This window comes from Monosiga brevicollis, genomic scaffold, assembly GCF_000002865.3.
Source record: "Monosiga brevicollis MX1 MONBRscaffold_22 genomic scaffold, whole genome shotgun sequence".
In the NCBI taxonomy this organism is placed as follows: domain Eukaryota; class Choanoflagellata; order Craspedida; family Salpingoecidae; genus Monosiga; species Monosiga brevicollis.
Genome location: NW_001865059.1, coordinates 265,705 through 289,135, shown reverse-complemented (window position 1 = coordinate 289,135; position 23,431 = coordinate 265,705). Strand labels below are relative to the sequence as shown.

The following is a 23,431-nucleotide window of genomic DNA, read 5'->3' as shown; positions in this document are numbered from 1 at the left end:
AGACTTTGTTTTGAGGTTGCCATCGACCAACTAGACTCGGCGAGTTTGAACGCACGAGTGCGCATCTCGTGGATCTGCTCGCGCAAGCTTGACCCCGGGCGTTGGCCTCATCATCACAAAGTCCGGGCGGGGCGCAACGGGAGACGATTGTACCTGCTGGCCGCGGGCCGCTGGCGGCTGACCCGACATCTCATCTGTTGCGCACATCGCTGGCGCGTGCGTCGTCGTGCGCGAATCGGGATAGCGCTGCGGACATTGTTGTTTGCCGGCCTCTCGGCAAGCGCGGGCACCCGTGGCCATGGCCCGCGCCGGCATTGCCTCCTCCATGGTGGACCTGATTCCTCCCAAATTTCACCCCTTTGTCTTCCAGTGTGTACCCCGAAGCATGCCTCGCGATCCAACCCGCCATGCCTTGTCCCACTCCATCGCCGTGGCTCACCCTTGGACCGTACTCCAACCTTGCGTGCACACCACACCCTTAGGGGAGCGGACTTTGACCTCAAGATCTATCCCAAGGTACAACACTGAATCTGCCAAGCTCTCAATCTCCACCCTTGCATCGCCCGGCCCTTGCACCAAGATGCTTCTTTTGGACTTGCCTCCTTTTCGTGCAAACTCGACTCACGTTCCACCCGATCCCCGCTCCCCTTTTTCACAGTGCTTTTATGATCGAGGCTACACACGGTGGGAGGTTGAGCTACGGATCGTCGATCCTACGATGATGGTGTCACGTTCAAGCCTCGAGCTGCCCTCAGGAGCCCACCCAGCGATCCCAACCACAACCTCAGTCTCGAGCAATGACATTGTCCCTGACCACCTCTTCATGTCCCTGCCCACCACCTCCACACCAGCAAACGGTGCGAACACCCGGTCTTCCTCCCTGCGTGCCGCACAGCCTCCGTGTTCACCATACCACCGATCATTCAAGGCCTTTTCAGCGCTTGTGTATCACTCTTCTCATACACACACATGCGTTCCTTGCCCCATTGCCCGCACCGTTCTTCCGCTGACTTCCAGTGAAAGATGAAGCCTTCCTTCCTCACTTGGTCAACGAGGTTCCTGCGCCCAAAGGCGGATACGATGCCCCGATCTTGGCACCGCCGTCCTCCTCCTCCGGGGTGCCGCCCTCAAAACGCGCGCGCCGCAGTGGCTATGCCGTGACCATCGAGCTGCGCAATGAGTCAAATGAACTCGTAGCCGAAGGCACGATGAACCTCACCCGCTCCGCCCGACGCTACATCAAGCTAACACTTCAGCACTCCACCGGTGTGCTCACCCGCAATCTGGTCAAAACCCACGTTCGCGTGATGGATTCAAACTCGCAAGAAGTTTTGCTCACCGGTGTCGGCGATCGACCCATTCACTTTGGCAACAACAAACAGCGCCAGCGTGACCGCCAAAGTACGTACACGCACCTGCCTCGACCATGTGCTGCCTTTTTGCTCATCATGTCGCTCATCCCCCTGGTTGGTGCCTCCATTGCCAACGCAATGCTACGACTTGACATCAGGTCTGATGGACGCGCAAAAGATTGCGGACATGGACTTGGAAAAACGGCGCAACCTCGCCATGAACAAGTGGCACCGCATTCTCGCTCGTGTGGGCCAGCTGGCTGAGCAAGTGCGCCGCCGTCATTTATATTATGGTAGCGACACGGACGAACAAGTGTTGCGCGTGAGCGCTCTGCTCGAAGCAACCTTTAGCGAGACTTTTGGAGTCGCACCACCTTCAAAACTTGACGAGAGCCTAGACAACCGTGACCACCCCATGCCGTGGACCACCGTTCACTCATCCCAATCGGACAGCTCGCCAAACCCCGCCCTGCAATCTCAGTTGCTGGTTGCGGCCGAGTTGTTGCGCCAAAGCGAGCACACAGGGGACCACACAGGTGATCACAGCAGGGCAGCGCAAGACACGGCCCAGTTACCCGGCCCAGGTCAATCTGGACCAGGCCTCAAGCCTGCCACGACTGTTGGCAGTAAGCCAATAACGATCCCGATAAATGAGCTCACCCACCCTCGTCCTCCCATGACTGGGGGTAGCCTGGCCATTTCCACCGGCGCTCGCCCCACCCTGGGTCATCAGCATCATGCCGAGGGCGATCTGACCTCGGACAATGATCAGGCAGCGGCTTGGAATGCCGCCACGGTGCTCAATCAATTGAGCAGTCGCCCCACGTCCTCACCAGGCGGTCCACAACAGACCTCTACCGCTGCCGCCCTTCAGCTTCCAGAAGGTATGCCTCGGCCAACGGCAACTCCGACACCTAGCCTGCCAGCCTCGCTGCAGAACAAGGACATGGCCGTTGCGGCCATGGTTGCGACAGCGCAGCGAAGTGGGTTCGCGCCGAGCTTCTCCACCCCAACAATTGCAGATGACATTGCTGCCGTTGACTCGGCCCTGCAAGCATCAGCATCAACATCAGCCTCCCAAACTAGCGCGAGTGAGGATACGCCCACCACCACCACTCCTTCTCTTGGCATTGAGCAAACTTGTCAAGAGAAGGAGCAGTTGTCTTTTGCCACAGCAGGGCTATCACATAAGCCTTTTCAGCGCTCAGGGACCAACCTGGAGGCTCTCTCGATGCTTCTGACGACGGACAAAGGTGGTGCCGTCGGCAATACCCTTATCGAGCCCCCCGCGTTATCGAGCGCCAACGAGTCGGTACGTTGTGCCTTCTTACAGGTCCCGTTGAATGTCTTGGTTGCAATACCTTTGTATGTCGACCAACTCACGCAACCGACTCATCTCGGCGCATGTTCATGCCACACACAGCTGACTCGGCTATAAGCGATCGGACCGTGCTATTTTGTGCTTAACATCCCACACACGAGTGTGTTTATGATGCGCTAGCCTGTGCTGTTACCCGTGTAATGGCCGTGCCTCACTTTTGTTGCTTTCCTTCTCTTTTTGAGGGGAGAGGGGCGTGCAATAATTTAGCATGTATGTAATGACGACGACAATGGTGTGAGTTTACAAGGCACAGATAATGTCATTTTTCCATGCTTGTCAGAGGTGTGGCTTGGCGGCCAAAAGGAAGGAAAGTTTGTTGGGTCAAATTTAGGCCTTTTGGGAAAAGAAGCGGACGGCAAAGGACGAGAAACGAGCACGCGGGTCGGTTTACTGTGCCTTGGCACGCAGCGCAGCACGGCGGCCAGTCACGGCCTGGAAACCGCTGTTGATGTTGGCAACCGATTGACGAGAGCCACAAGCCTAAGGCGAGCACCAGTGTGAATGGAAGCGTTTTCTGGCTCGAGCAAACCGGGGGGCTGCAGCCACGTGGCGAGGGGTACCGTACCTCGCAAGTCAAGAAATAAAGACGGTTGTACTTGGCGAGGATGGTGTTGGGAGAGCGGCAGGTGTGGCACGTGACGTATTCACGGATGTACTTCCTGAGAATGCTTTCAATCTGCTTCTGTTGGAAACGGCCCTTGATGACGAGGCAGTTGCTCGCATCAACGGAACCGCTGGTACCCAATTCCGCGAACAAGAAGGCGAGCATATGGTCCTGTTGACGATGCAGCCTGCAAACGATGACGCGGAACAGCGAGAAAGGGAAGTGAAATTTGGCATACAAGCCAAGGGAAACACAAGACGTGCATCGGGCAGGAATGCAAAAGCGCGCTCAATCGTCCATGGAACGGGGCCACCAAGGAAACAAACGTAAACGCCACTGCGAACCAACGTACAATTTGCAAATGTCGGTAATGTTGACAAAGCCAGTCTTCTTAGCACCAAGGCGCACGACTTGCGGCGGCTTCATGGTAAACTTCTTCTTCTCACCCGAGATGAGCTCAGGATTCTTTTCCTTGATAATGGCAAAGACGCGATCAAGAAGAACGCTGTAGGGATGAACTGTGCCCTCATCCCCATCATCAGCCGTGGATGTAACAGCATCACCCTCGAGCGGTGCCTGATCGACAGCCTTGGCCGTTTTCTTTTTCTTTTTCTTCTTCTTGGAAAAGTCGAGAGAATCTAAACGCACGACCAAGTGCACCGTGGGGGAAACGAACAAGGACATGAGGCGAGGTGCTGACGCGTGCAGTGCCCGAAACCCAGGGCATAAAAAAAAAAGGAAGAGAGGGAGGAGGGGAAAGTCGGAAAATTCCTTTGTAGATACGCACCAGGCTCTTCGAGCGCATCGGTGGAGCGCTTGGCGCGCTTCTTCAATGCACCTGGAGAAAAAAAAAAGGGGGGAAAAAGGGCCACCGTAAGACTCGTGAGTTTTTTCGGAAAAGGGGCTGCGCAGCTCGACCTCGAGCAGCGTCGAGCAACGACAGGAGTCAAAAGCAATCATGTGACGCACTGTAGTCGATGTCATTGCTGATCAGCATGGTGACGAGTTCTTCGCTGACGGGCTTGTCCAGGTCCTCCGAGTGCACAACTGCAACCTTGGTGGGCTTGGGCAGATCATCCTCTTCCTCATTCTCGTCAATGGCTGCCGCGCTCACGGGCTCGGGAGCATCCGTCGATGATTCGGTGACCTCTGGAGTACGGGCCGCACGAGAAATGGGGGCCACAGCAAGGATGGAGACATTGTGAGTGTCGACATCAAGCTTGAACAGATGAGTTGAGCAGGGCACCACAAAGGGCACGTACCATCGTCAAACGACGCCAAGATTTTTTTTTTCTTCTTCTTCTTCTTCAGAGTCGGGTCGAAGTTCAAATCTTCCTCCGTCATGATGTCGGTGTCTATCGAGCGAGCCAAGGAAAAGGAAGATGAGAGGGACGCAAACGACTCTGTGTATCGGTGAGTGCAAGCTGAGTCGGTGAATGCTTGGATGTGTGTGACCAGAGCAAAGAGGAGAGGTCTGGGCCAAACAAAGAGACCGCGACACTGCGAGTCAGAACAAAAAACCATTCGCTGCACGGCGGCCCCCATCAGAGAAAAAGCAAGCAACGCAACAAGGCCCGATACACACACACACTCACACACACACACACACACAGAGGAATGGTGCGGCATACACCCGGCAAACCATCACGCCAGCAGGCCCGAGGTTTACGACGATAACCCCGAGTGTAACGTTCGACTGCGCGCGAGAAGAGAGAGAGAGAGAGCGTGCGCATGTGTTCATTCCAAACTTGGCGCCGTCAAGAAGCAACCCGGGGTCACCACCATCCCGACAACAACCCAACCCCTTACACGCACAACCCGACTCATGAGAACGCGTTGAACAATGCTTCCACAACAGCAAAAGCAACAAAACCCGCCGCCAGTGGCGCTGCCATATCACACACACACACACATGAACGCTCACACACACACACACGCCATGTGTGTGCTCTCTCTCTCTCTCTCTCTCTCTCTTCTCTCTCTCACTTCTCTCTCTCGGGCTTACCAGGTGAGAGTGATAAAAGCAACACTTTTACATTGGGACAAAAGAAGATGAGAGGGTTGATGGAGAGGAAAGAGACAGGGGTGTACTTGGGGTGTTTGAGAAGAGATGAGGGATGAGGCTGTATAGAATCCAGAGATGGTTCTAGATCCAGGAGACAATTACAATTGGCATACAAGGTAAAGTCAGAGAAATAATCGAGGTAGTTGTCAAAGGTAGAGAGTACACCAACTCTAGCCTCAAGCGTCAGAGAGGGCAATGGGGGCGACCAGCAAAGGGCGGCAGAGCATATAGTCATAACCTGTATTATTTTCAGCCCATTAACCAGCGTTCACCAATATAAAAACGACACTCCGATATCCCCCGAGTGAACATACCAACTCAACAGCTGTTTAGCATCTTCAAATGTCAGCATTTTGTTGTCACACACACACACACACACACGTAACGCGGTTCGACGGCACTTTGGCAGCGACAACAGCAAGCCACAGCAGCAACCCGACCCGACCCTGGCAGTGGCGATAGGTAACTGTCAAGCACTGGGTGATGGTGGTGCTGCTGTTGGTTTTTAGTGATTGAAATGCTATTTTGTGCGACGGGTGCAGGCAAGGCGACACGCAGGGATATAGACATAGCTCTGGTTCATGCATGGCTCCTGCTTGTGTGCGTTGGCCGCAGTTGGCTGCAACGCCTGAATCGGATTCAACCGGGCGTCGATCGGCCACAGGCAGCATTTGCAGCAAGACCTTTGGGGTAATTGGCGTAAAGCAACGGATCAGGACCAGTTGGCAATTTGCTCTCATTGACCACGCTCGCACTTGGGGCGGGCCCCTCCCGTCGCAATGGCTGCCACGTACGTGCTTTGCCTGCCGCTGGCCTCCACCCCGACAGACAGCGGCCACTGGAGACCATCACGGTTCATGTTCGTCAGCCCACATTCACCGCACCTGATGGGCCTCTGCCTGCTTGGGCGCAGTGGATCCTTGAGCGTCGATCGCTTCTTGGCTGCCTCAGTCAAGACGGCCCAGCCGTGTGCGATCGAAGACACCCTGATCAAGGTAGCGTCGTGTGCGCCGCCGCCCCCAGAATCACTCCGCCCGATGCAAGGCCGCATTTGTTCCCCCTCACCCGCCCCACTTGCTGCACCACCCAAAGTTTATCAGCCAGACGCTGGAGCAGCCCGGCGAGGACTACCGCGTCGAGCTTCAGCAACTGCGCAACCTGCGCGCCGTAAGGCTTTGCCCCCATCTTTTCGCGGCTGGATTACTCCTGGCTGGATTACGCCTGGCTCTCAGCTCATTCGATACTCACTGCACTTCAACTTGCCCCCTTGCCTCTTTTATATCGAGTTCAGACGCTGCACACCGGCCACGTGGATCAGCAGTACCTGGCCAACGCTCGTCTCTACGCGGCACAGCTACACTTTGCCAAAAGTCGCTTCTACGCTGGCAGCACCACCCCTCAGCTCGACTTTAGCTGGCTTGATACCTTTACAAAGTCTTTTGTCAGCAGCCATGCCCTGGCTCATGAATATGGAAGCGTGCTCTTTAACATTGCCGGCGCGGCCGGGCGCCTGGCCAGTCTAGAGTTTGCTGGTGCTGACAGCTCCGACGATACCCTCAAAACCTGCCTCCAGATGCAACAACTCAGCGTTGCCGCTATCATGGCCGTTCAGCAGCAGGAGCTTGGTGACACCCCCAGCCATGACATGCACGCCGCAGCCCTGGATGTGCTCCTACACGTGTACACGGCCCAATCCTACCAGTGCTCCCTCTACAAGGCCCTGCACTCAAACATGAAGGCTACCACCATCGCCCGGATTGCCATCCGCGTTGCCAATGAATTTGATGCCGCTCACAAGGCCCTCTACTCGGTACGTTCCCCTCGCACCCCCTCGCACCCCTCGCACGCCGCTGCCGATGTGCTGTTGTAGCTAATGAATGTTTGGTCTCACATACTGCCACCACAGATCGAGACCAATAAAGACCACCCGTGGCACCTTTGGCAGCTTTGCGTTCAATTAAAGTCGATGCATGCCCGTGGTCTAGCCCAATTTTATCAAGGCCAAGCCGCCAACAAGGCAAGCGAATGGGGCGAGGAAGTTGGCCGCCTGCGTGCCGCCCGCGATGTGCTACAAGCGGCCATCGAGACAGCCAAGGCCGTCAAAAATGCGGTTGATGTGGCTGCCATACAACACACCCTAAACCTAGTGACAGAGCGCCTGACCAAGGCCGAAACAGACAACAACACAATCTTTCACGAAACCGTGCCCAGCGATGCCGCATTGTCCGAGATTGTAGCGGCCGATCTCTTTGCCTTCAAGCCCTTTGAACCTGATCCCAGTGCCGTGGACATCCTGCATCGTCTGATGCCCCTTGATGTCCATTTGGCCATCTCGACCTTTTCGGAACAAAAGGCGACCCTGGTACGCAACGTAGCTCAACAGGTTGAACAGCAGAACGACGAGCTTCAGCATGCCCTGGATTCGATGGCGTTGCGAGCCAAGGACGATCCGCTCGATACCATGACGAATCTGCCCGCAGACATTTTTTCCAAAGGAGCCATGCTACGTGATAGCTCTCAACTGCCCCCGGTGCGTTGACCCTGCACATGCCTTTGATATATCCACCCCTCGCCACGACAACACATATGCCGTCCCTGCTTGAGATTGCGCGAGGATGACAACGTTGATGCTCTCGAGTTGTATTCTCTCCTGCTCACAAATCGCCTCTTTCCCTGCCCTTGGTTGCATGCATTGGCGCATACAGTCGGAAGCCGCTCAGCGACTTGAACAGGCCCAAGAGCACCTCGCCGGATTCCAGGAGCGTTTCGAAGCAGCTGCCGCAAAATTTGAGAGTGCCAGGAAGATGGCGTCTGATCGATTGCGTCAGGAACACGATGATATGAAAAGTAGTCTCCAGCAGGCACAGCAAGCCGTGCGTTTGGCACGCGATAAGTTGGAAGCCATTGAACCGCGCCTGCAGCTCCTCGCCTCGCCCCACGACGATTTGCGAGCTGCCATGCCCAAGGCCAGCCTGATGGATCTTGACGTTGGCACACTTGATGCTGACAAAGCCAAGCGGATCGAGGAACTTTTGGGCAAGGTCCAAATAATGCGCCAGCTGCGTCAGGACAAGTGGGACGAATTTCGCCGCGAAGCTGAAAAGATTGATATCGGTCATCAAATTCTCACCTGCCCCGACCAGGACGCACTCATGCGCGAAGCCCTTCAACCCCTCGACGAGCTCCGCGACCAGCTGCAATCAAACTTTGACTCGCAACGCCGTCTCCTGCCTGTCCTAGTCGAGGTGTACGCCAGCCAAGGCAAGGCACGCAAGCACATCAAAGAAGTGCAGGACCAGCAACGTGCCTTTATTGAAGGTCTCCTGGGCGCCTTTGATGCCTTTCGTGCAGTGCAGGATCGCGTCCATAAGCTGACGGATTTTGAAACGGCCTTTGAGAGTCGCCTGCGCGCCTTTGAACAGCAGTCGCAGCAGCTTGAGCAGGCCCAGACAGCGGCCGCGAGTCAAGGGCAGCGCCGGCCGTCCAAGCCTCCCCCCGCAACTCCGCAGGCCCAGGCTGGGCAACGTAGCTCCTGGAGCAACGCATCTGCCCCTGCTGCTGGTAACGGCAGCGCTCACACAAGCCGCCCTGCGTCGGCTTCGGGCAGCGATGCATCAGCCGCCGCCCTGCGCGAAGCCAAGCGCCAGAGCATTGCTTTGGACACTGACTTTCAAAATGAAGTGGCCAGCATAATGATTGCCTCAAACGGCGAGGAGGCTGGCGAATCCAATCTGGATGTGGCAATTCGCGCCTTGAGTGAAACGGTTGCACACCTGCAACAAGCGTATCCAGACGGGAAAAGTGGCTTTGACAAGGAATTTGCGTTGTTGGAGATGGAAGATGCTGCTCACAATCGTGACACCAGTTGCGCGGCCGCTGAGCGCAATGTTGACCGTAACCGCTACCGTGACATTCTTCCATGTAAGTTGCCCACCCTGAATGCACACACGTCGCCAGCTAGCACGACATGGACCCTATAATATTTGTTGTCGCTCACACCACGTGTTTTTTTGTTTTTTTCGTGCTTTCAGATGATCGAACCCGAGTGCATATGCAGGTGCTCCCCGGATATGGTTCGACTGATGACTACATCAACGCGTGCCACGTGCGCTCCCTCACATCGGGATGCCCAGACTTTGTCTGCGCCCAGGGTCCCAAGCACTCAACCAGCGGTGACTTTTGGAAGATGGTGGTACAGCAACGTTCCCGCGTTATTGTGATGGTGACCAATCTGGAGGAGCGCGGGCGGCCCAAGTGTGACCGCTACTGGCCCGCGCGATGCGGAGAAACGGTGTCACACCCTGAAACGGCCCTGGGCTTGGCGCTCGATGTGACTTTAAAGGAGGAGCGGGAAACGGGTCCATGGATTGAACGAGACCTGATCGTGGAGACGCTGCGGCCAGATCACACCAAGATGGTCCGGCATGTGAAGCAGTTTCATTACACCAGCTGGCCCGATCACGGCGTGCCCGCCTCGCCAGAGACTTTTCTCGAGTTTTTGTTGGCCGTCAAACAGCACCATGACGCGGTTTGTTCACTGCGCGTCTGCTTTTGCTCACTTGCTGGTTGTCCCGATTCGAGTATTTCTGAGTCGTAGCTCGAGCTCATGCGAACCTGTGCTGACCGCCACACAGGTGCAACGGCAATCGCAAACAGCGGGTGAGCCACAGTCCCCGCTCGTGGTCCACTGCAGTGCCGGGGTCGGGCGCACAGGAACTTTCTGCTGCGTGTATGGTGTAGTGGCCGCCTTGCCTTACGTCGGCAATGGCCTGCCTTTACTGGCGGCCCGGGAGTCGGGAGCACAGCGACCAACTCGTGAGAGCCAGGGTGGCAAACTGGACATTATGAACATTGTTTCGCGCATGCGGGAGGATCGTCGCTTCATGGTGCAAACTGTGGACCAGTACAAGTTTTGCTACCTGGCTAGCTTGGAGGCGGCTCGACGTTACAATGATAAGTACGGGCAGCAGTTTCGACGCCGGCAAAGGACGCTGATTCCCGTCATCCCCGAAGAAGGGACCAAATCACCATCGCCCACGAACAGCAATCTTGCCAACCTGACGAGGCGGGCCTCGGCCTCCATATCCTCGGGCCTGGCACGCCTGCGCCGCAATAAGGCACGACCAGCCTCCAGCGGCGACGGTTCCCTGGACAGTCCTGACGGAATGGGGCGAGGTCCCACGTCGCAACCAGCTCCACCCGTGGCCATGGCTTCTGGGGTTGGTGACTCAATGTCATCATCAGCCAGCGTTCTACCCCTCGGGGATCTGCTAGCGCAAATTGAGGCAATGCCACCGATGGGTGCCAGCGAGGCCGGGTTGGGACCGTCACGTGCTCAAAGTGCACCAGCACGAGACGGTCCACCCCCGGCTATGACAGCATCACATGACCCATCAAGCTGGAATGCCCAAGAGTCTGCAGCAACTCAACCCACGGAAAGCGACTTGGACCTGGGTCAGCTATGGCAAGTCGACCCGTCCACTCAGGCTGCACCAGTGTCAGCACCAGTGCCACTGCAATCTGCGCCGCCACAGCCGGCAGTAAGGCGGGTGACAAACCCGTTTTCGCGCTCCAGTCCTCGTCCAACCAGTGCAGCATCCAGTGCTGGGAGCTTTGATGATCGTCGGCCATCGGCATCCAATGATGGGTGGAGGCACCACCAGCAGCAGCAGCAGCAACAGCCACCGCAGCAGCAACAGCAACAGCAAATGCAAGCGCAAATGCAAGCGCAAACGCACGTGGCCTCACCACAGCAATTTGTGCATGCCGCACCCGCCCCAGACTCAAAGGCAATGGGACTGTATCAACCTTCGCCATCGAGGCCCATGCCCCACCAACACCAACCGCAGCAACAATACCAGCCTTACCAACACCAACCGCAGCAACAATACCAGCCACAACAGCAGCAACCGCAGCCATACTCACACCAGTATCAAGCACAACAGCAACCACCACAACAGCAACCGCAACAGTACCAGCCCCAACAGCAGCAACAGCAGCAACAGTACCAACCACAACCACAACCACAACCAAGCCAATCTCAGCCGCAGCAGCAGTACCAGTACCAGCCTCAACAACCGCAGCAACACCAGTACCAGCCTCAACAACAACAGCAACAACAACAGTATCAGCAACAACAGTATCCGCCTCAAGACCAGCTTCAGTACCAACAGCCTTCACAGCCTTTACAGCCAAACCCACAATCAAGTCAGCCTCAATTTGAGCGGCAGGAGCAAGGCCAAGCACGAACCCCTGCCGGCGCATTGGACCTATCTGCCTTTGGAGCTGTCCCTCGACCTTCACGCTCAGCGGTAGAGGACCTTCAGGATCTCTTTGGAGGCGCCCAGCCTTCGCAACAGGTGACACCGCATCCTGAGCCACAACTGCCGCCACAACAACAATCACTATCCCAGCCTTCCCAATATGTGCCGCAACAGTCACAACATCAGCCCCAGTACAGTATGCAGTCCGGTTATCAGCCCCAGCCCCAGTATCAGCCCCAGAATCAGGAGCCCCCACAATCAGGGTATGGTGGCGGCTCTGGGGTCTCGGTGCCCACCTCATGGACAAGTTTGACGAATCCTTTTGCACAGTCATGGCAAGTAAATTCTGCAGGCAACCCCCCACCTCAACAGTATGGTGCCTCTTCGCCATACAATCCCTTTGTTCAACAGCAACAAATGCAGCAACAACAAATGCAACCACATGCTGGCAGCCAGCCCAATGCTGCGGTAAGGCTTGCGTGAGCTCGTGTGCTCCTGGCATGAACGGATGGCTCACCCAAGTGTCATCTGACCGCATTTTATTATTTATGTAGATTCCTGACTTACTAACTGGCGATTAATGAGGAGACGAGCGAGGCTAAGGCCGCGACCCTGCTTTGGGTATTGGCTCAACAAGCCGGGAAGGGCCATCAAAGACGTAATTGATGCTTGATTGATTTGAATGCGGCTGGGCCTTTGGGGCGCTGCTGCCGGTGTTGGGGAATTTGGAGCAGATAAGGCTTTAGACACGCGCCTTGTCAGGAATAGAACCTGGCTCTTCAGATGCCCAGAGCTTGGCGGACCTCGGCCCGCTCATCATCATACTCAAAGCCGTTGGGCAGGACCACGTTGATAAAGTTTTCGGGATCCACAAGCTTGGGATAGATTTCCTATGAGCAGGGGCATGGGCCACACGCGCGATGAAGGCGGGCATGAATGGTGCTGGTCAGGTGGGGTGGCAAGAGGCTGGGCGTCATGATGATAGTCTGTACCTTGGCGGTTTGAAGACGCACGTCGCCGAGGCCAAAAAGCTGCTTGAGGATCTGAACACAAAGGCAGGCGTGAGCCGGAAGCGCTCAAGAAGCACCGATGCCGCTTGGGCAGCGAGAGGGCACGAGGTCAATGGCGTGGCGTGGCTCACCTTGACGGCCTGTTCGCAGGTAAGCTGATGATCAGAGAGCCAGGCGCGGGTAAAGCGCATGCGCGAGCGATCCTCGCGCGTGTTCTCCAGCATCTCCAACAAATCGGCCAACTCGTGTTCGGTCGCCATACCTCAGTTGTCGCGAGCAAAGCCCACCAGCCAAATGACCCACACACATACACACACACGTGCGCTCGCACGCTCACAACAGCACAACAGCAGGACCGACGCCAACAGCCGACGAGCACAGGTCCAACAAGCGCAGTCAACAAGAGTCAGTGAGTTTTGCTGCCAATGAAAATGTTTGAATGTTTTAAACTTTTTACGATTTTGATTTTAAAGTTTTACATTTGTAAAAAGTTTACGTGTGTGTGTGTGTGTGTGTGTGTGTGTGTGTGTGTGTGTGTGTATGTGTGTGTGTGTGTGTGTGTGTGAGTGTGTGTGTGTGTGTGTGTGTGTGTGTGTGTGTGTGTGTGTGTGTAAGTTTTTAGAGGTTTTTCCCAAGGGTTGACCCATTTGCAATCAACAGCGACTTGTTGACTTTTTTTTTTATTTTTTTAAATTTTTTTTTTTGGGGGGGGGGCTGTGCTGTTCGGAAGGGGGGGTCGATGGAGCAGAGGGAGGGATGGAGCATGTAGATGCGGTTCCGTTGAAGACCATGGAGAACTCGCGTGTGGCCGCTGCTCATTCACCGAGCGAAGCGTCCATGATCAAGAATTTGCTGCCTCCAGAGCTCAATGGCCATGTGGCCTTTAGCGTGCAGCAGCAGCAACCCGTGGCCCAGAAGAAGCGTTGGCTGAGCCAGCGCTTTACCAATCGTCTCCTTCTCCTGACCGTCATTTGGCAGGTGAGGGAGTCTTCCTCTGGATACCGTACGCGGTTTATCAGCTTCTTTTGGGCTTGTTTTGCAAGGCTTTTCCTCCCCTCTCCCTCTCTCCCTCTCTCCCTCTCGCTCAACGGGCTTCCTCGTTTGGCGATGTCGCCAACACCGGCCCGGAGCTCAATCGGCGTGTGCCTTAGATTCTCAACATCTCCATCCTGACCTTGGTGGACAAAAATCTGTCCAGCGATGAGGCGCTCAAGCACCCCACGGCCGACGAACCAGCCTTCGTGGCCGGCATTGTACGTGTCCGCCGCGTCACCCACCATACCATACCGTCAGGCTCTTTGGCGGTACCTTCACCGCGCGGCTCTGTTCTGGCTGGGTTGTTCCGTCTGCCCACTTTCCATGGTCATGGGGATCGGAATAGGCCATCATGGTGTTCTTCCAGGCTGTGCAAGTCGTGGTGACGGTGGCAGCGAGCGTGAAGCTTGCCAAGCAGGTGGGATTTGGTCGCGACCGCCACCTCGCGTGTTGTCACATCTTTTAGCCCCTCAACTGGAAGCCCTTGTCCTCACGCTTGGCCTTGTCTGCCGCTGACAGATCATGCACAACACGGCCAGTGACAGCTTTATTGTGCAATCCTATCTCTCCACCGTCCTTCTTTATGCCGGTTCGGGCCCCTAGCGCGGGCCTTCTTCATGCGGCTGCAGCCCAGTCCACAAATCCTCATTTGCGGGAGGTGTTTCCTTTGCTTTGCCTTCCATAGGCGTGTATACCTTGATCCATCGCCTCGATTACTCCTCGTTTGCCGGTATGGAGGAAAGCATTCAAGATGTGACACGGGATGACTACGTCTTCCTCTCCTTTTGCAAGCTCCTCTACTTTAGCGTAGCCACCATGACTTCCACCGGGGTACGCACACCAAAGCTGCATGGGGCACCTGACAAACCCCGCTGACGTTGATGCATGTTCTCACGTTCCACCCTCCCACACCCGCCTTGTCCGTGCACGTTGTGCCTGCTCAGTTTGGAGACATTTATAGCGGCAAATGGTACATGGACCTGGTCGTGGTCACCGAGGTGTGTGCCGTCACTACCTAGCCAAGTTTGCCTGATGTCTCGCCCTTGTCTAGCCACCAACGAGATAAAGACGCTCGCTCACATCCCCCGCCTTCGTCCCCGCACACAGATGCTGTTGTCGGTCGTGTATAACGTGACAATTTTTGCGCGTGGTATCGTGGTCATTGGTCAGCGTTCGGCGGGGCGAGCCAACAATGAGCCTCGCCCACACGACGGGCAACGAACGGCCATGCAGTCGACGACCTCCTTTACCAACTCGGTGTTCCAGGACACTCACGCTTCCATGCTGGATCAATCTGTGAGCGATGAACGCGCTCCTTTGTTGTCTGTGGCCGCGCATGCCTGATTCCGACGCAGGCGCCCTTGTAGCCAATATGCGACATGGAGATGGCGGGCGGCGTGCAGGCGGGCCCATACATGGCCCGACCTGACGACATGCACAAGCTTAGAGTGACGCGCGGCGTCTCAATTCGATAGTTTCAAGGCTGATCATAGTAGTTTGAACGAATACAAAACCAGGCAAAGCGGCGGTGACTGGTGGATCCCAACTGATCCGACTGCCTCGCTGCCCCACCAACGCAATTGATGGTGCTCTGCTCCTCTCCATTCTAAAATCTGAACACGATAATGGGACTTGAAGGTACCAGCGCTTACCCGCCCGAGAGCGGTGGGATGATGGCCAGGACCGTCGACGCTTGAAGCACCACATCCGCCTTTGGATCGGCATACTCTTCATCAACCGCCAGTACCAACGTATCCTTCATGGCCTGTAGCCTGCATACGCGACACAATTCTCGCTCGGTCAGCAAGCGATGAGTGCCCGCACGCAAGGACGAGCACAGAACGCGTGGTGGCTTACGAAGGCAATTCGCGACAAATCACATCCAAGAGGGCGGCGGCCGTTGCGGATGCTGGTAGTTGCAGCTTGACCTCGTGCATGTTACATCGCTCCCGGGCCTCACCAAAGAGCAAGACCTGCACCCCCACCCTATCAGCTGCCATCGTGCGCGCTGTCTGTCCTGCCGCAGAAACTTGCTTGATGCCTATGAGCAACGCACACCGTCACACAAACCGACATCTCATCCCATCACCAAGCCAAGCACCAAGCCAAAGCACGTACCCAATCAACCAGCCCGCTGCACCAGTTTACCCGCCCCGCCCCGTCCAGCGTGCCCCCCAGAGCATGCAAACTGACACAGAGTGAGAGAGAGAGAGAAAAAGAGAGAGAGAGAGAGAGAGTGTGTGTGTGTGTGTGTGTGTGTGTGTGTGTGTGTGAACTGAAAGAGAGAGAGACAGAGACAGAGACAGAGACAGAGAGAGGCAACAAAAAAAAAAGTCATAAGAGATAGACTGAATAATATTACACTTTGGATTAATACAGTGTATCATTGCTTTGCAGAGAGCAGAGAGAGAGCAGAGAGAGAGAGAGCAGAGAGAGCAGAGCCAGAGAGAGAGCAGAGCCAGCGAGACAGACACAGAGAGATAGCGAGAGAGACACAGAGACACAGAGAGAGAGAGAGAGAGGGACTGGAGCTTTATTTTTTACATTTTCTTGTCGAGGGCGGCGGGGAGGGGGCAGTGGAAGAGAGGCGGTGGGGCCTCGATGGTGGTGAATCATGAAGATTGTACGTGGTTTGGGAGATGGTGCTTGCTGGCTTGGTGTTTGTGATTGGTGCTCATGGCCCTTGGTGTGTGAATGATTCACGTTAGACCTGCTTGGACGACAGCGCCGACAGCGCGTGGTTCATGCTCGAGTGGCATCACAATCTGATCTTGTTTGATGTCATTCTACCCCCGGAACACCACCTGCCAGACCAGGTCAGCCGCTCGTGGGTTGATTCGCTGCTTCCCGCACTTGGGTTGACTTTGTCATTCTGATGACCTCCACCTGGCTTTGCCTCCTGCAGCCCCTGTACCAGCCCATCCGACCCTTGAATGAACAGGGCATCCAGGCGCTGGTACGTCGCGCAGTGCCGGCCCATGTCCTCCTCGTATTCCTCAGCCAGATGGGGTAGGCTCGGCTGACCGCTTCATCCCCGTGTAGCCCAAAAAGAGCCGGTCATCCCCGCGCAGTGGGGCGGGCGTCAATCTGCTAGACGATGTCTTCTCTGTCGTGCCACCAGATGCCATTGATGCCGTTTTCGTCAGCAGCGAGGAGGGTCTCTGGGGCCTACCTTACCTCACCGAGCGGCTCGGCTATTGCGGCGACATTTACGCCACAGATCCCGTCAAACAACTAGGCCTCCTACTCCTGCAGGGCAAGGCTGAGCGCGAGGCCCGTCGCAAGTGCGTGGGGCTCCTGCGGCATGGCGGGGTGGTGTGGCCATGAGCTCCACGACCACATGAATAGCACCTGTTCAACAGCCAGCTTATGCCAGCTCACTCATGCTTCTCTTTTGGGCTCTTGGGTATGGCAGGACTCGGAATGATTTTGCTTACACGCCCACAGAAGTACAAAATTGCTTTGACCGCATCACCTCCGTCAGCTACCGGGAGCACGTCAAGCTGCACGAGGGCGTCCAAGCTTGGGCCGTCTCTGCTGGCTATGCGCTTGGTAAGCCCACAGCGATCGTTGATGCCAAAGTCAAGGCGTTTTTCAAGGGCAACCAAAGATCCTTGCTCCCCCCCCTGGCCCCCTGACCCTATTCGCCTGGCTGGAATGTCCATTATACCACCCTTGCCAGGCAGCGCCGTATGGATTCTGTCCGACGGCGTGGAGCAAGTGGGGCTCCTGCGCCATATTGCCCCAAATGACCGTCGACACCCCAAACCCTTTGCTCAGCAAGCGCTCGCCAGCTGTGGCACCCTGGTTGGTCTCGGCCGATGCCTCGCGACCTGCCCATACGTCATCTCATCACTCAACGTTGTCAATGAGGACAGGTGTGCTCTCATTTGAAAATGGCAGACCACGATCCCAATCAGGCAGTTCAACGCCTCGCCATGACCGTCGGTAAGTTTGGCCCCGTACATGAGCAACCCGAGGGGCCTTGGCGTGCGCTGTCTCGTGCAGATACCTCTTATCCCGGGCCAACACCGTTTGGGACGGAAACACTAGGTGAGGCCGTGTCTCAGGGCGGGCACGTGGTTATTCCCGTCGACTTGAACGGCGTTTTCCTGGACCTGATGGAGCTCCTCATGACACACCTGCAAAACTGTGGTGTCGTGGCGAACATGGTTGTGGTGGGACGCTATGCCAAGGCTGTCTTGGCCTACGCCGACATTTATTCGGCCTGGTACGCCCGCAAGGCCCGAGCGTGCATGCCTACTGGCTGTGCCCGGACTCACTATTGGTGACTCATGCCCGTGGTCTATGTCTGAGGACAGGCTGGCCAAGAGCAAGCGGTCACGGGTGTACGAGCCCAAGCCCCCATTTCCATACAACGAGTTTATACAGGTAACAGCCCACCGGCTTGAACTTGTACATGCTTTCTCTGGAGCGGTTCGCTCACCGCAGTGATGGCTCCGGGACTGGGTGTAGTCGGGACACATCAAGTTGTTTTCAAGCGTATTGGACCCCGAGTTTTCCCGGCTGCCGACCGGTCCAGCCGTGTTCTTTGTTGGTGAGTCTGCCGTTGAGGACCGCTCTTGGTCCGTGCTCACCAAGACTCACGAGTACATTGTGCATCGATGCCTTCACTGTGCAGAGGATCCCTCGCTGCGATATGGCGATGGATTGGCTGCCGTGGAAATGATTATGGGCAATCCCCATAGCGCCATCATTGGCATCAGTCCAACCGTGGACATTGTTGAGCGGGTCGGCGTCTTTAGCAACGTGCGCGCCCGCGTCATTCAGCTACCCATTGACGCAGGACTCCATCCCAAGGTTGGTCGAAACATGTGTGCAACCTTTGGGGCCCGTATGGTGGAGAAGGTTTTTGGGTTTGTTTTGGGTTTTAGCCTATCTTTCTTTCTTTCCTTCTTTCTATTTTTGTTCCTGCTCTGTTACACCATGGTCAGGCTCATGGCAGGAAACTCTCTTCTGGCTTTTGCATAGGATTTGAACAATTTATTGCGGCACATGCAAGCGCGCAAGGTGATTCTGGGGCACCGACAGGTCGCCGCGGTTCCCAACCCTGATTCTCGTCTGCAAGCTCTGGAAGCGGCATCGACCGTGGAGGTGACCAAGGCGGAACCCGTCAACTTGGCTCTGCTTGATCCGCGGGTGCGTTTCGTGGGGATGACGCGTCTGGCTCTGGGATGCTGTGCCGTGTCAGCCGCGACTTTTCCGTTGAAACGATGCAAACGATGCCTCACGGACGGATGAAACTATGTTCAGTTGGTAGCGCCCAACTTGCGCCTCGGCAGAAGCGAGTATCAGCAACTCGGCGCGCAGCTGCAGCAAACGCGTCGAGGTCTAGAAGTGGCCCCACAAGCCGATGGCGGCTTTGAGACGCGCGACGTCATGGGCCGCCCCAGCGTACAGGCATATCTGGTGGCTCTTAGTCTGGTAAGTTGAAAGCGGTGCAGACGCTGCTCTCTTTCTCTGTTCGCCTTGATGTGGACACGCTCGCAGCCAGATGTTCTCATGTGCTTCCGGCCCCCGCGCTAGCACAACATCTTTGATGCCGAGGTGGAGCGGATAGGCATCAAGGATTATGCCGTGGTTGCCCAGGGGGTCCGAGTGGAGTTTTTCGAGCATGAGACACTGATTGTGGAGGCACCTCAGGCGACACCTGGCTTGGTCGAGCTTTGCGAGGCCTGCCTGCAACTAGCTCCGCAGCTCGTGGCCACCTCCTAACTACTGTCGCTCGCCTCTTGCCTGTGTGGGCCCCGCCTGAGAATGTCAAGCTGGGACAGGGACTTCGACCGAGTCGAAGACAGACTTGCATCTTATCCTCACATGAATTGAAATTGATCATAAGTTTGTATTTGCACTCACAGACACGAGCCTTGAATGCATGCACAAGATGCACGCCAGCCGTGAGGTTTTCGTTATTTTTACGGAGCCCTGAAAGCGTCAAACCGCACTGAATCATGGAGATCATGCATCGTGAATAGTTCCACCCTGTTTTTTTGATAATCGTCTGTTTAATTATGTCTGGTCCATATCAGTGCCCAATTGTTCACGACTTGATAGGGCAGCATTCTTCTTATAAATGGAAGTCAATGCAGAGCCAAAAGGCTCGTCGGATCAAGACACTCAAGTCACCCGCCCGCCCCGGCTGTTAGAAAAGAATGCACATTAACATCCGGGATGTCAATAAAAAGATTGAAAAAAGAGGGAAAAATTCACAGAAAAATACCCAGAAATTCGCAACGTTTCTTTATTTTTTGAATTTTTTTTTTACTTGTTAATACCCAGTCAACATGACACCGATGGAGGAGGCCAAGGCGCTGCTGGCGCGCAAGGATAAGCTCGAGGCGGAGATGGCAGCAGCTCGCGAGGAGCTGGCGCAGGTCGGCAGATCGTGGTCGTTGTTTGTGGTCATGTGGGGAACGGCGGAGGGCGTTTGCTCGGAAAAGGCCTCATGATTGAGCTGACTTGTCGGCGGCGGGAGCGCAGCTGGGCGTGGCGATGGAGGAGTCTTTGATTGACGAGCAGGACTTTCCGCGGTCAGATGTGGACGTGCATGGGGCACGGCACTTGCGTCACACGATTCGCTGTGCGTAGATGGCCTTTATGTACCTGCGGGTGGCCGGAAAATGGGTGCCAGGCTGAAAGGCTGGGCTCTTGCTGACTTTGCTGACGTGGTGGTGGTGGTGGTGGTGTCATAGGTTTGGAGACGGATTTGAAAACGGTCATGGGTGATATTGAGAGGGCAATCGCGGCCGTACATGCAGCGGCACGCGACACCAAGGACACGGTGGCTGCAAGCGATGATGAGGCAGCAGCAGCCACAACGGCGGCTTTGCCAGATTCCGCCGAGCCGGAGCTGGAGGCATTTGCCTTTGTAGAGCGAGTGGACAGCGACTCACCGGCAGCCCAAGCGGTAGGTGGTGGCTCGACTGGGCGGCGAATCTGCGGTGCTCGAGGATCAAGAACTGGACAGGACGAGGGTGTTTTTGAGGCTCACAGGCTCTCGAGGCCGAGGCTGTCTGCGTTTCCTGGTTCTTGTCAGAGGAATGACTGCCTCCCCTCACGTTTGCTGGACCCTGCTTGTGTGTGTGTGTGTGTGTGTGTGTGTGGTGGGAACACGACTAGGGCTTGCTACCAGGGGACAAGATTGTTCGATTCGGGAGCTTGACGCGCGCAAACTTCCGCTCATTACAAGACTTGGCTGCTGTGGTGCAGCGCTCGATCCAGGTTCGTCGCTTGAAGCGAGATGGCAGAGGCAGACGCAGAGTGAGCTGAGGGAGAGCGGGGGCTGTGGGATGACTGACCCCCCCAAAAAACCTTGTCTTTTGTGGAGTGTAGAAGACGGTGCGAGTGACGGTCCGACGGGGTGCGACGACGCGGACAGTGGAGCTGGTGCCGCGGCGATGGAGCGGGCCAGGCTTTCTCGGGTACGTCGATGAACCGCCTATACTCGTCGGACCGCTTGGCCGCTCTTTTATCTGACATTCTGACATTCTGCCTTTCTGCTGACAGCTGTAAGGTCGTTCCCTATTAGTTTAGACTTGTTTTCTCCCCTAAAATCTATACTCTCTTCTCGTCCCCCAACATCGAGAGGAAAGAAAGAGAGAGAGAGAGAAAGAAAGAGAGAGAAAGAAAGAGAGAGAGAGAAAGAAAGAGAGAGAGAGAAAGAAAGAGAGAGAGAGAAAGAAAGAGAGAGAAAGAAGAAAACGAGCCAAAAGGGCAGCGCGGGTAGGAGAGGGGCGCTGGGGTCTGTGGGCGATCCCGGTGGCAGCGGACGGCGCTGGCAGCGCTCTTCCTTATGCCCCGGACAAGGGACAAGGGCTTGTTATCTCAAACCGTCAGCGACGCTCACGGCTCTGGTCTACCTTGTACCAAAGGAAGTGTCAGGGTATTCCGTATGCGTAACGGTCGATGTAACGGCCGCGCGACCGTTACATGTCTGCTGGCAAAGCGCTACACAGAAGCATGACCCGGTCCACACGATACGTTCCGCCATAGGTCATCGGTTTGCGCACCACCCGCTCCCTTTCCCCGCTCTCTCGCGCTCTCTCCCTCTCGCGGCGACGTGCGCGCGCTGCCAAACCGCGAACACGAGAGAGAGAGAGAGAGAGAGAGAGAGAGAGAGAGAGAGAGAGAGAGAGAGAGAGAGAGAGAGAGAGAGAGAGAGAGAGAGAGAGAGAGAGAGAGAGAGAGAGAGAGAGAGAGAGAGAGAGAGAGAGAGAGAGAGATACATCATACTTTGAAGAGGTAGCTTCATGTCAGTGATGCATCTTCAGAGGTGCGTTCACATTGAAAGAGTTCAACAGGCTAAATCAAAAGCAAGTTTAGAGAAGTGTATCCCAATACCAGACTCTACAAGAGGATGAACCAGAAGCTGTCCACAACTGAGAGACGTTTACTCTCGTGTGTGTGTGTGTGTGTGTGTGCGCGGCGCGATCGAACCAGATCAGCCGTCTGCCTGCGAGGTGGTGGTGCTTTCGTGCGTCGCGGCGGTGCCTCCCAGCGTTCATTCATCACGACGCGCGCTCGAGAGAGAGAGAGACCTTGTGTGGCGATCGGCCTTGGTGCTTTTGGTCGACGCTTACTCGCTGCACATCGTGGCACGTCTGCAAAAGTTTTCAAAGACGCGCGCCTGTCACTTGTTCCTGCGTGCACGCACGACCCCCACCCCACCCCCGCCCTGCAACCCAAACCCGTCGAGCGAGGTACGACGCCGCGGGCAGCCCTCTCATCGTCCATGATCGCCGATCGCGTCGTAGCAATGGCCGTGGTGATTTTCAAGGGCCGTGTCTTGTCCGCTCGTTCTTTTTAAGTGCCCGGATTAATGCTCTCAAACTGATAGAGATCTCTCGCAACCTGACCAGCAACGCGCCCTCCTCCCCACCTCTAGGGAAGCTCGCGCTGCGCTCCTGCTCTCCAGGGTGACCAACTTTACCGCCGCCGATCAAATTTTCGTCCCCAACACGGCCACATCACATCACACGCGGTTTGGGACTTTTTGTTTCTGAGGAGGGCACGACGACAGTACTGCTCCCGCTTTGCAAAACGTCAGGCAGCACCCACAGCCACCCCCGCCTCGGAGTTGCCGTCATCAACAACACCCTTTCTTTGCTCAGCTGCAGCCAAGAGTAGCCGCTCCCGGCCTGTCCCCACCCAACACCACGACCACGACCTGACCAAGTTCCCGACGCATCCACCAGTTCCTTCCCAACTCCCCTGCCACTTGATCCCCGTTTGCTCTTGTCCTGACCCAAGGTAAGCTTTTGAGTTCAACCACTTGTTCCACCACAGCCAGACACTGGTCCCCTCCCCCGCGCTCGTCAGGGCCATCTGCTTTGCTGTTCGGTTGGCTTTGCCCGCCATTTCTTTCCGCTTCGCCTTTGCTTCCTGTTTTTTTTTTTTTTTTAAATGCTTGTCCCTCCTCTGGCTGCATTCCGACGGACCGAAATCTCGACCTCTCGTCACCATTCCTTTCTTGTTCCCGGACAGACTCGCCACCCGGGAGCTCTTTTGGCAACGCCAACCGAAATACCGCTCTGCTTCTTCTCCCACCTTTCCAAGAGTCGTTGCCCGCAAAGCCGTCGAGGTACGTGCTCGTCCTCCCGTCTTCTTTTTCGATCCACCCTTTGATCACCACCACCACCACCACCACCACCACCACCAGTCCCGCCGCCAAAGCCCACTGCTTCTACAACACATTTACACG

The 23,431-nt window shown here is 56.0% G+C and overlaps 7 protein-coding genes across 7 annotated transcripts in view; 5 read left to right on the top strand and 2 right to left on the bottom strand.

Moving 5' to 3' along the window:
- MONBRDRAFT_10555 (uncharacterized protein) overlaps positions 1 to 2,790 on the top strand; it is a gene marked incomplete at both ends in the record, with an annotated part of 5,487 nt that extends 2,697 nt beyond the window's left edge. The window contains 3 exons of the mRNA XM_001748341.1: positions 659 to 857; positions 1,018 to 1,401; positions 1,511 to 2,790. Coding sequence (XP_001748393.1) covers positions 659 to 857; positions 1,018 to 1,401; positions 1,511 to 2,790 — 1,863 coding nt within the window. The remainder of the gene's footprint in view (positions 1 to 658; positions 858 to 1,017; positions 1,402 to 1,510) is intronic.
- A 250-nt stretch (positions 2,791 to 3,040) lies between these two features.
- MONBRDRAFT_33635 (uncharacterized protein) lies at positions 3,041 to 5,366 on the bottom strand. Its single transcript, XM_001748268.1, has 7 exons — positions 5,343 to 5,366; positions 4,600 to 4,692; positions 4,307 to 4,486; positions 4,125 to 4,175; positions 3,690 to 3,975; positions 3,299 to 3,524; positions 3,041 to 3,213 (listed from the first exon to the last, which is right to left on the bottom strand). The coding sequence occupies exons 2-7, from the start codon at positions 4,679 to 4,681 to the stop codon at positions 3,121 to 3,123; spliced, it is 918 nt and encodes a 305-aa protein (XP_001748320.1). The 5' UTR covers positions 4,682 to 4,692; positions 5,343 to 5,366; the 3' UTR covers positions 3,041 to 3,120.
- Positions 5,367 to 6,181: 815 nt separating this feature from the next.
- On the top strand, positions 6,182 to 11,717 carry MONBRDRAFT_38246 (uncharacterized protein; the record flags this gene model as incomplete). The annotated part of the gene is made up of 8 exons (XM_001748340.1): positions 6,182 to 6,397; positions 6,495 to 6,569; positions 6,694 to 7,212; positions 7,309 to 7,932; positions 8,108 to 9,323; positions 9,434 to 9,930; positions 10,037 to 10,856; positions 10,978 to 11,717. 8 exons carry the CDS (start codon positions 6,182 to 6,184, stop codon positions 11,715 to 11,717), a joined length of 4,707 nt encoding a protein of 1,568 aa, XP_001748392.1.
- Positions 11,718 to 13,464: 1,747 nt separating this feature from the next.
- On the top strand, positions 13,465 to 15,054 carry MONBRDRAFT_27870 (uncharacterized protein; the record flags this gene model as incomplete). Its single annotated transcript, XM_001748339.1, has 7 exons — positions 13,465 to 13,653; positions 13,827 to 13,928; positions 14,057 to 14,128; positions 14,230 to 14,299; positions 14,396 to 14,541; positions 14,655 to 14,708; positions 14,818 to 15,054. The coding sequence occupies 7 exons, from the start codon at positions 13,465 to 13,467 to the stop codon at positions 15,052 to 15,054; spliced, it is 870 nt and encodes a 289-aa protein (XP_001748391.1).
- Positions 15,055 to 16,454: 1,400 nt separating this feature from the next.
- On the top strand, positions 16,455 to 19,446 carry MONBRDRAFT_27869 (uncharacterized protein; the record flags this gene model as incomplete). Its single annotated transcript, XM_001748338.1, has 13 exons — positions 16,455 to 16,526; positions 16,616 to 16,666; positions 16,753 to 16,994; positions 17,126 to 17,262; positions 17,393 to 17,517; positions 17,589 to 17,658; positions 17,764 to 17,941; positions 18,033 to 18,102; positions 18,187 to 18,268; positions 18,353 to 18,531; positions 18,703 to 18,870; positions 18,985 to 19,155; positions 19,258 to 19,446. The coding sequence occupies 13 exons, from the start codon at positions 16,455 to 16,457 to the stop codon at positions 19,444 to 19,446; spliced, it is 1,734 nt and encodes a 577-aa protein (XP_001748390.1).
- Positions 19,447 to 20,015: 569 nt separating this feature from the next.
- On the top strand, positions 20,016 to 20,893 carry MONBRDRAFT_27868 (uncharacterized protein; the record flags this gene model as incomplete). The annotated part of the gene is made up of 4 exons (XM_001748337.1): positions 20,016 to 20,105; positions 20,212 to 20,311; positions 20,424 to 20,638; positions 20,768 to 20,893. The coding sequence occupies 4 exons, from the start codon at positions 20,016 to 20,018 to the stop codon at positions 20,891 to 20,893; spliced, it is 531 nt and encodes a 176-aa protein (XP_001748389.1).
- A 392-nt stretch (positions 20,894 to 21,285) lies between these two features.
- Positions 21,286 to 21,958, bottom strand: MONBRDRAFT_27867 (uncharacterized protein; the record flags this gene model as incomplete). Its single annotated transcript, XM_001748267.1, has 2 exons — positions 21,286 to 21,474; positions 21,809 to 21,958. 2 exons carry the CDS (start codon positions 21,956 to 21,958, stop codon positions 21,286 to 21,288), a joined length of 339 nt encoding a protein of 112 aa, XP_001748319.1.
- Between the last annotated feature and the right edge of the window lie 1,473 nt (positions 21,959 to 23,431).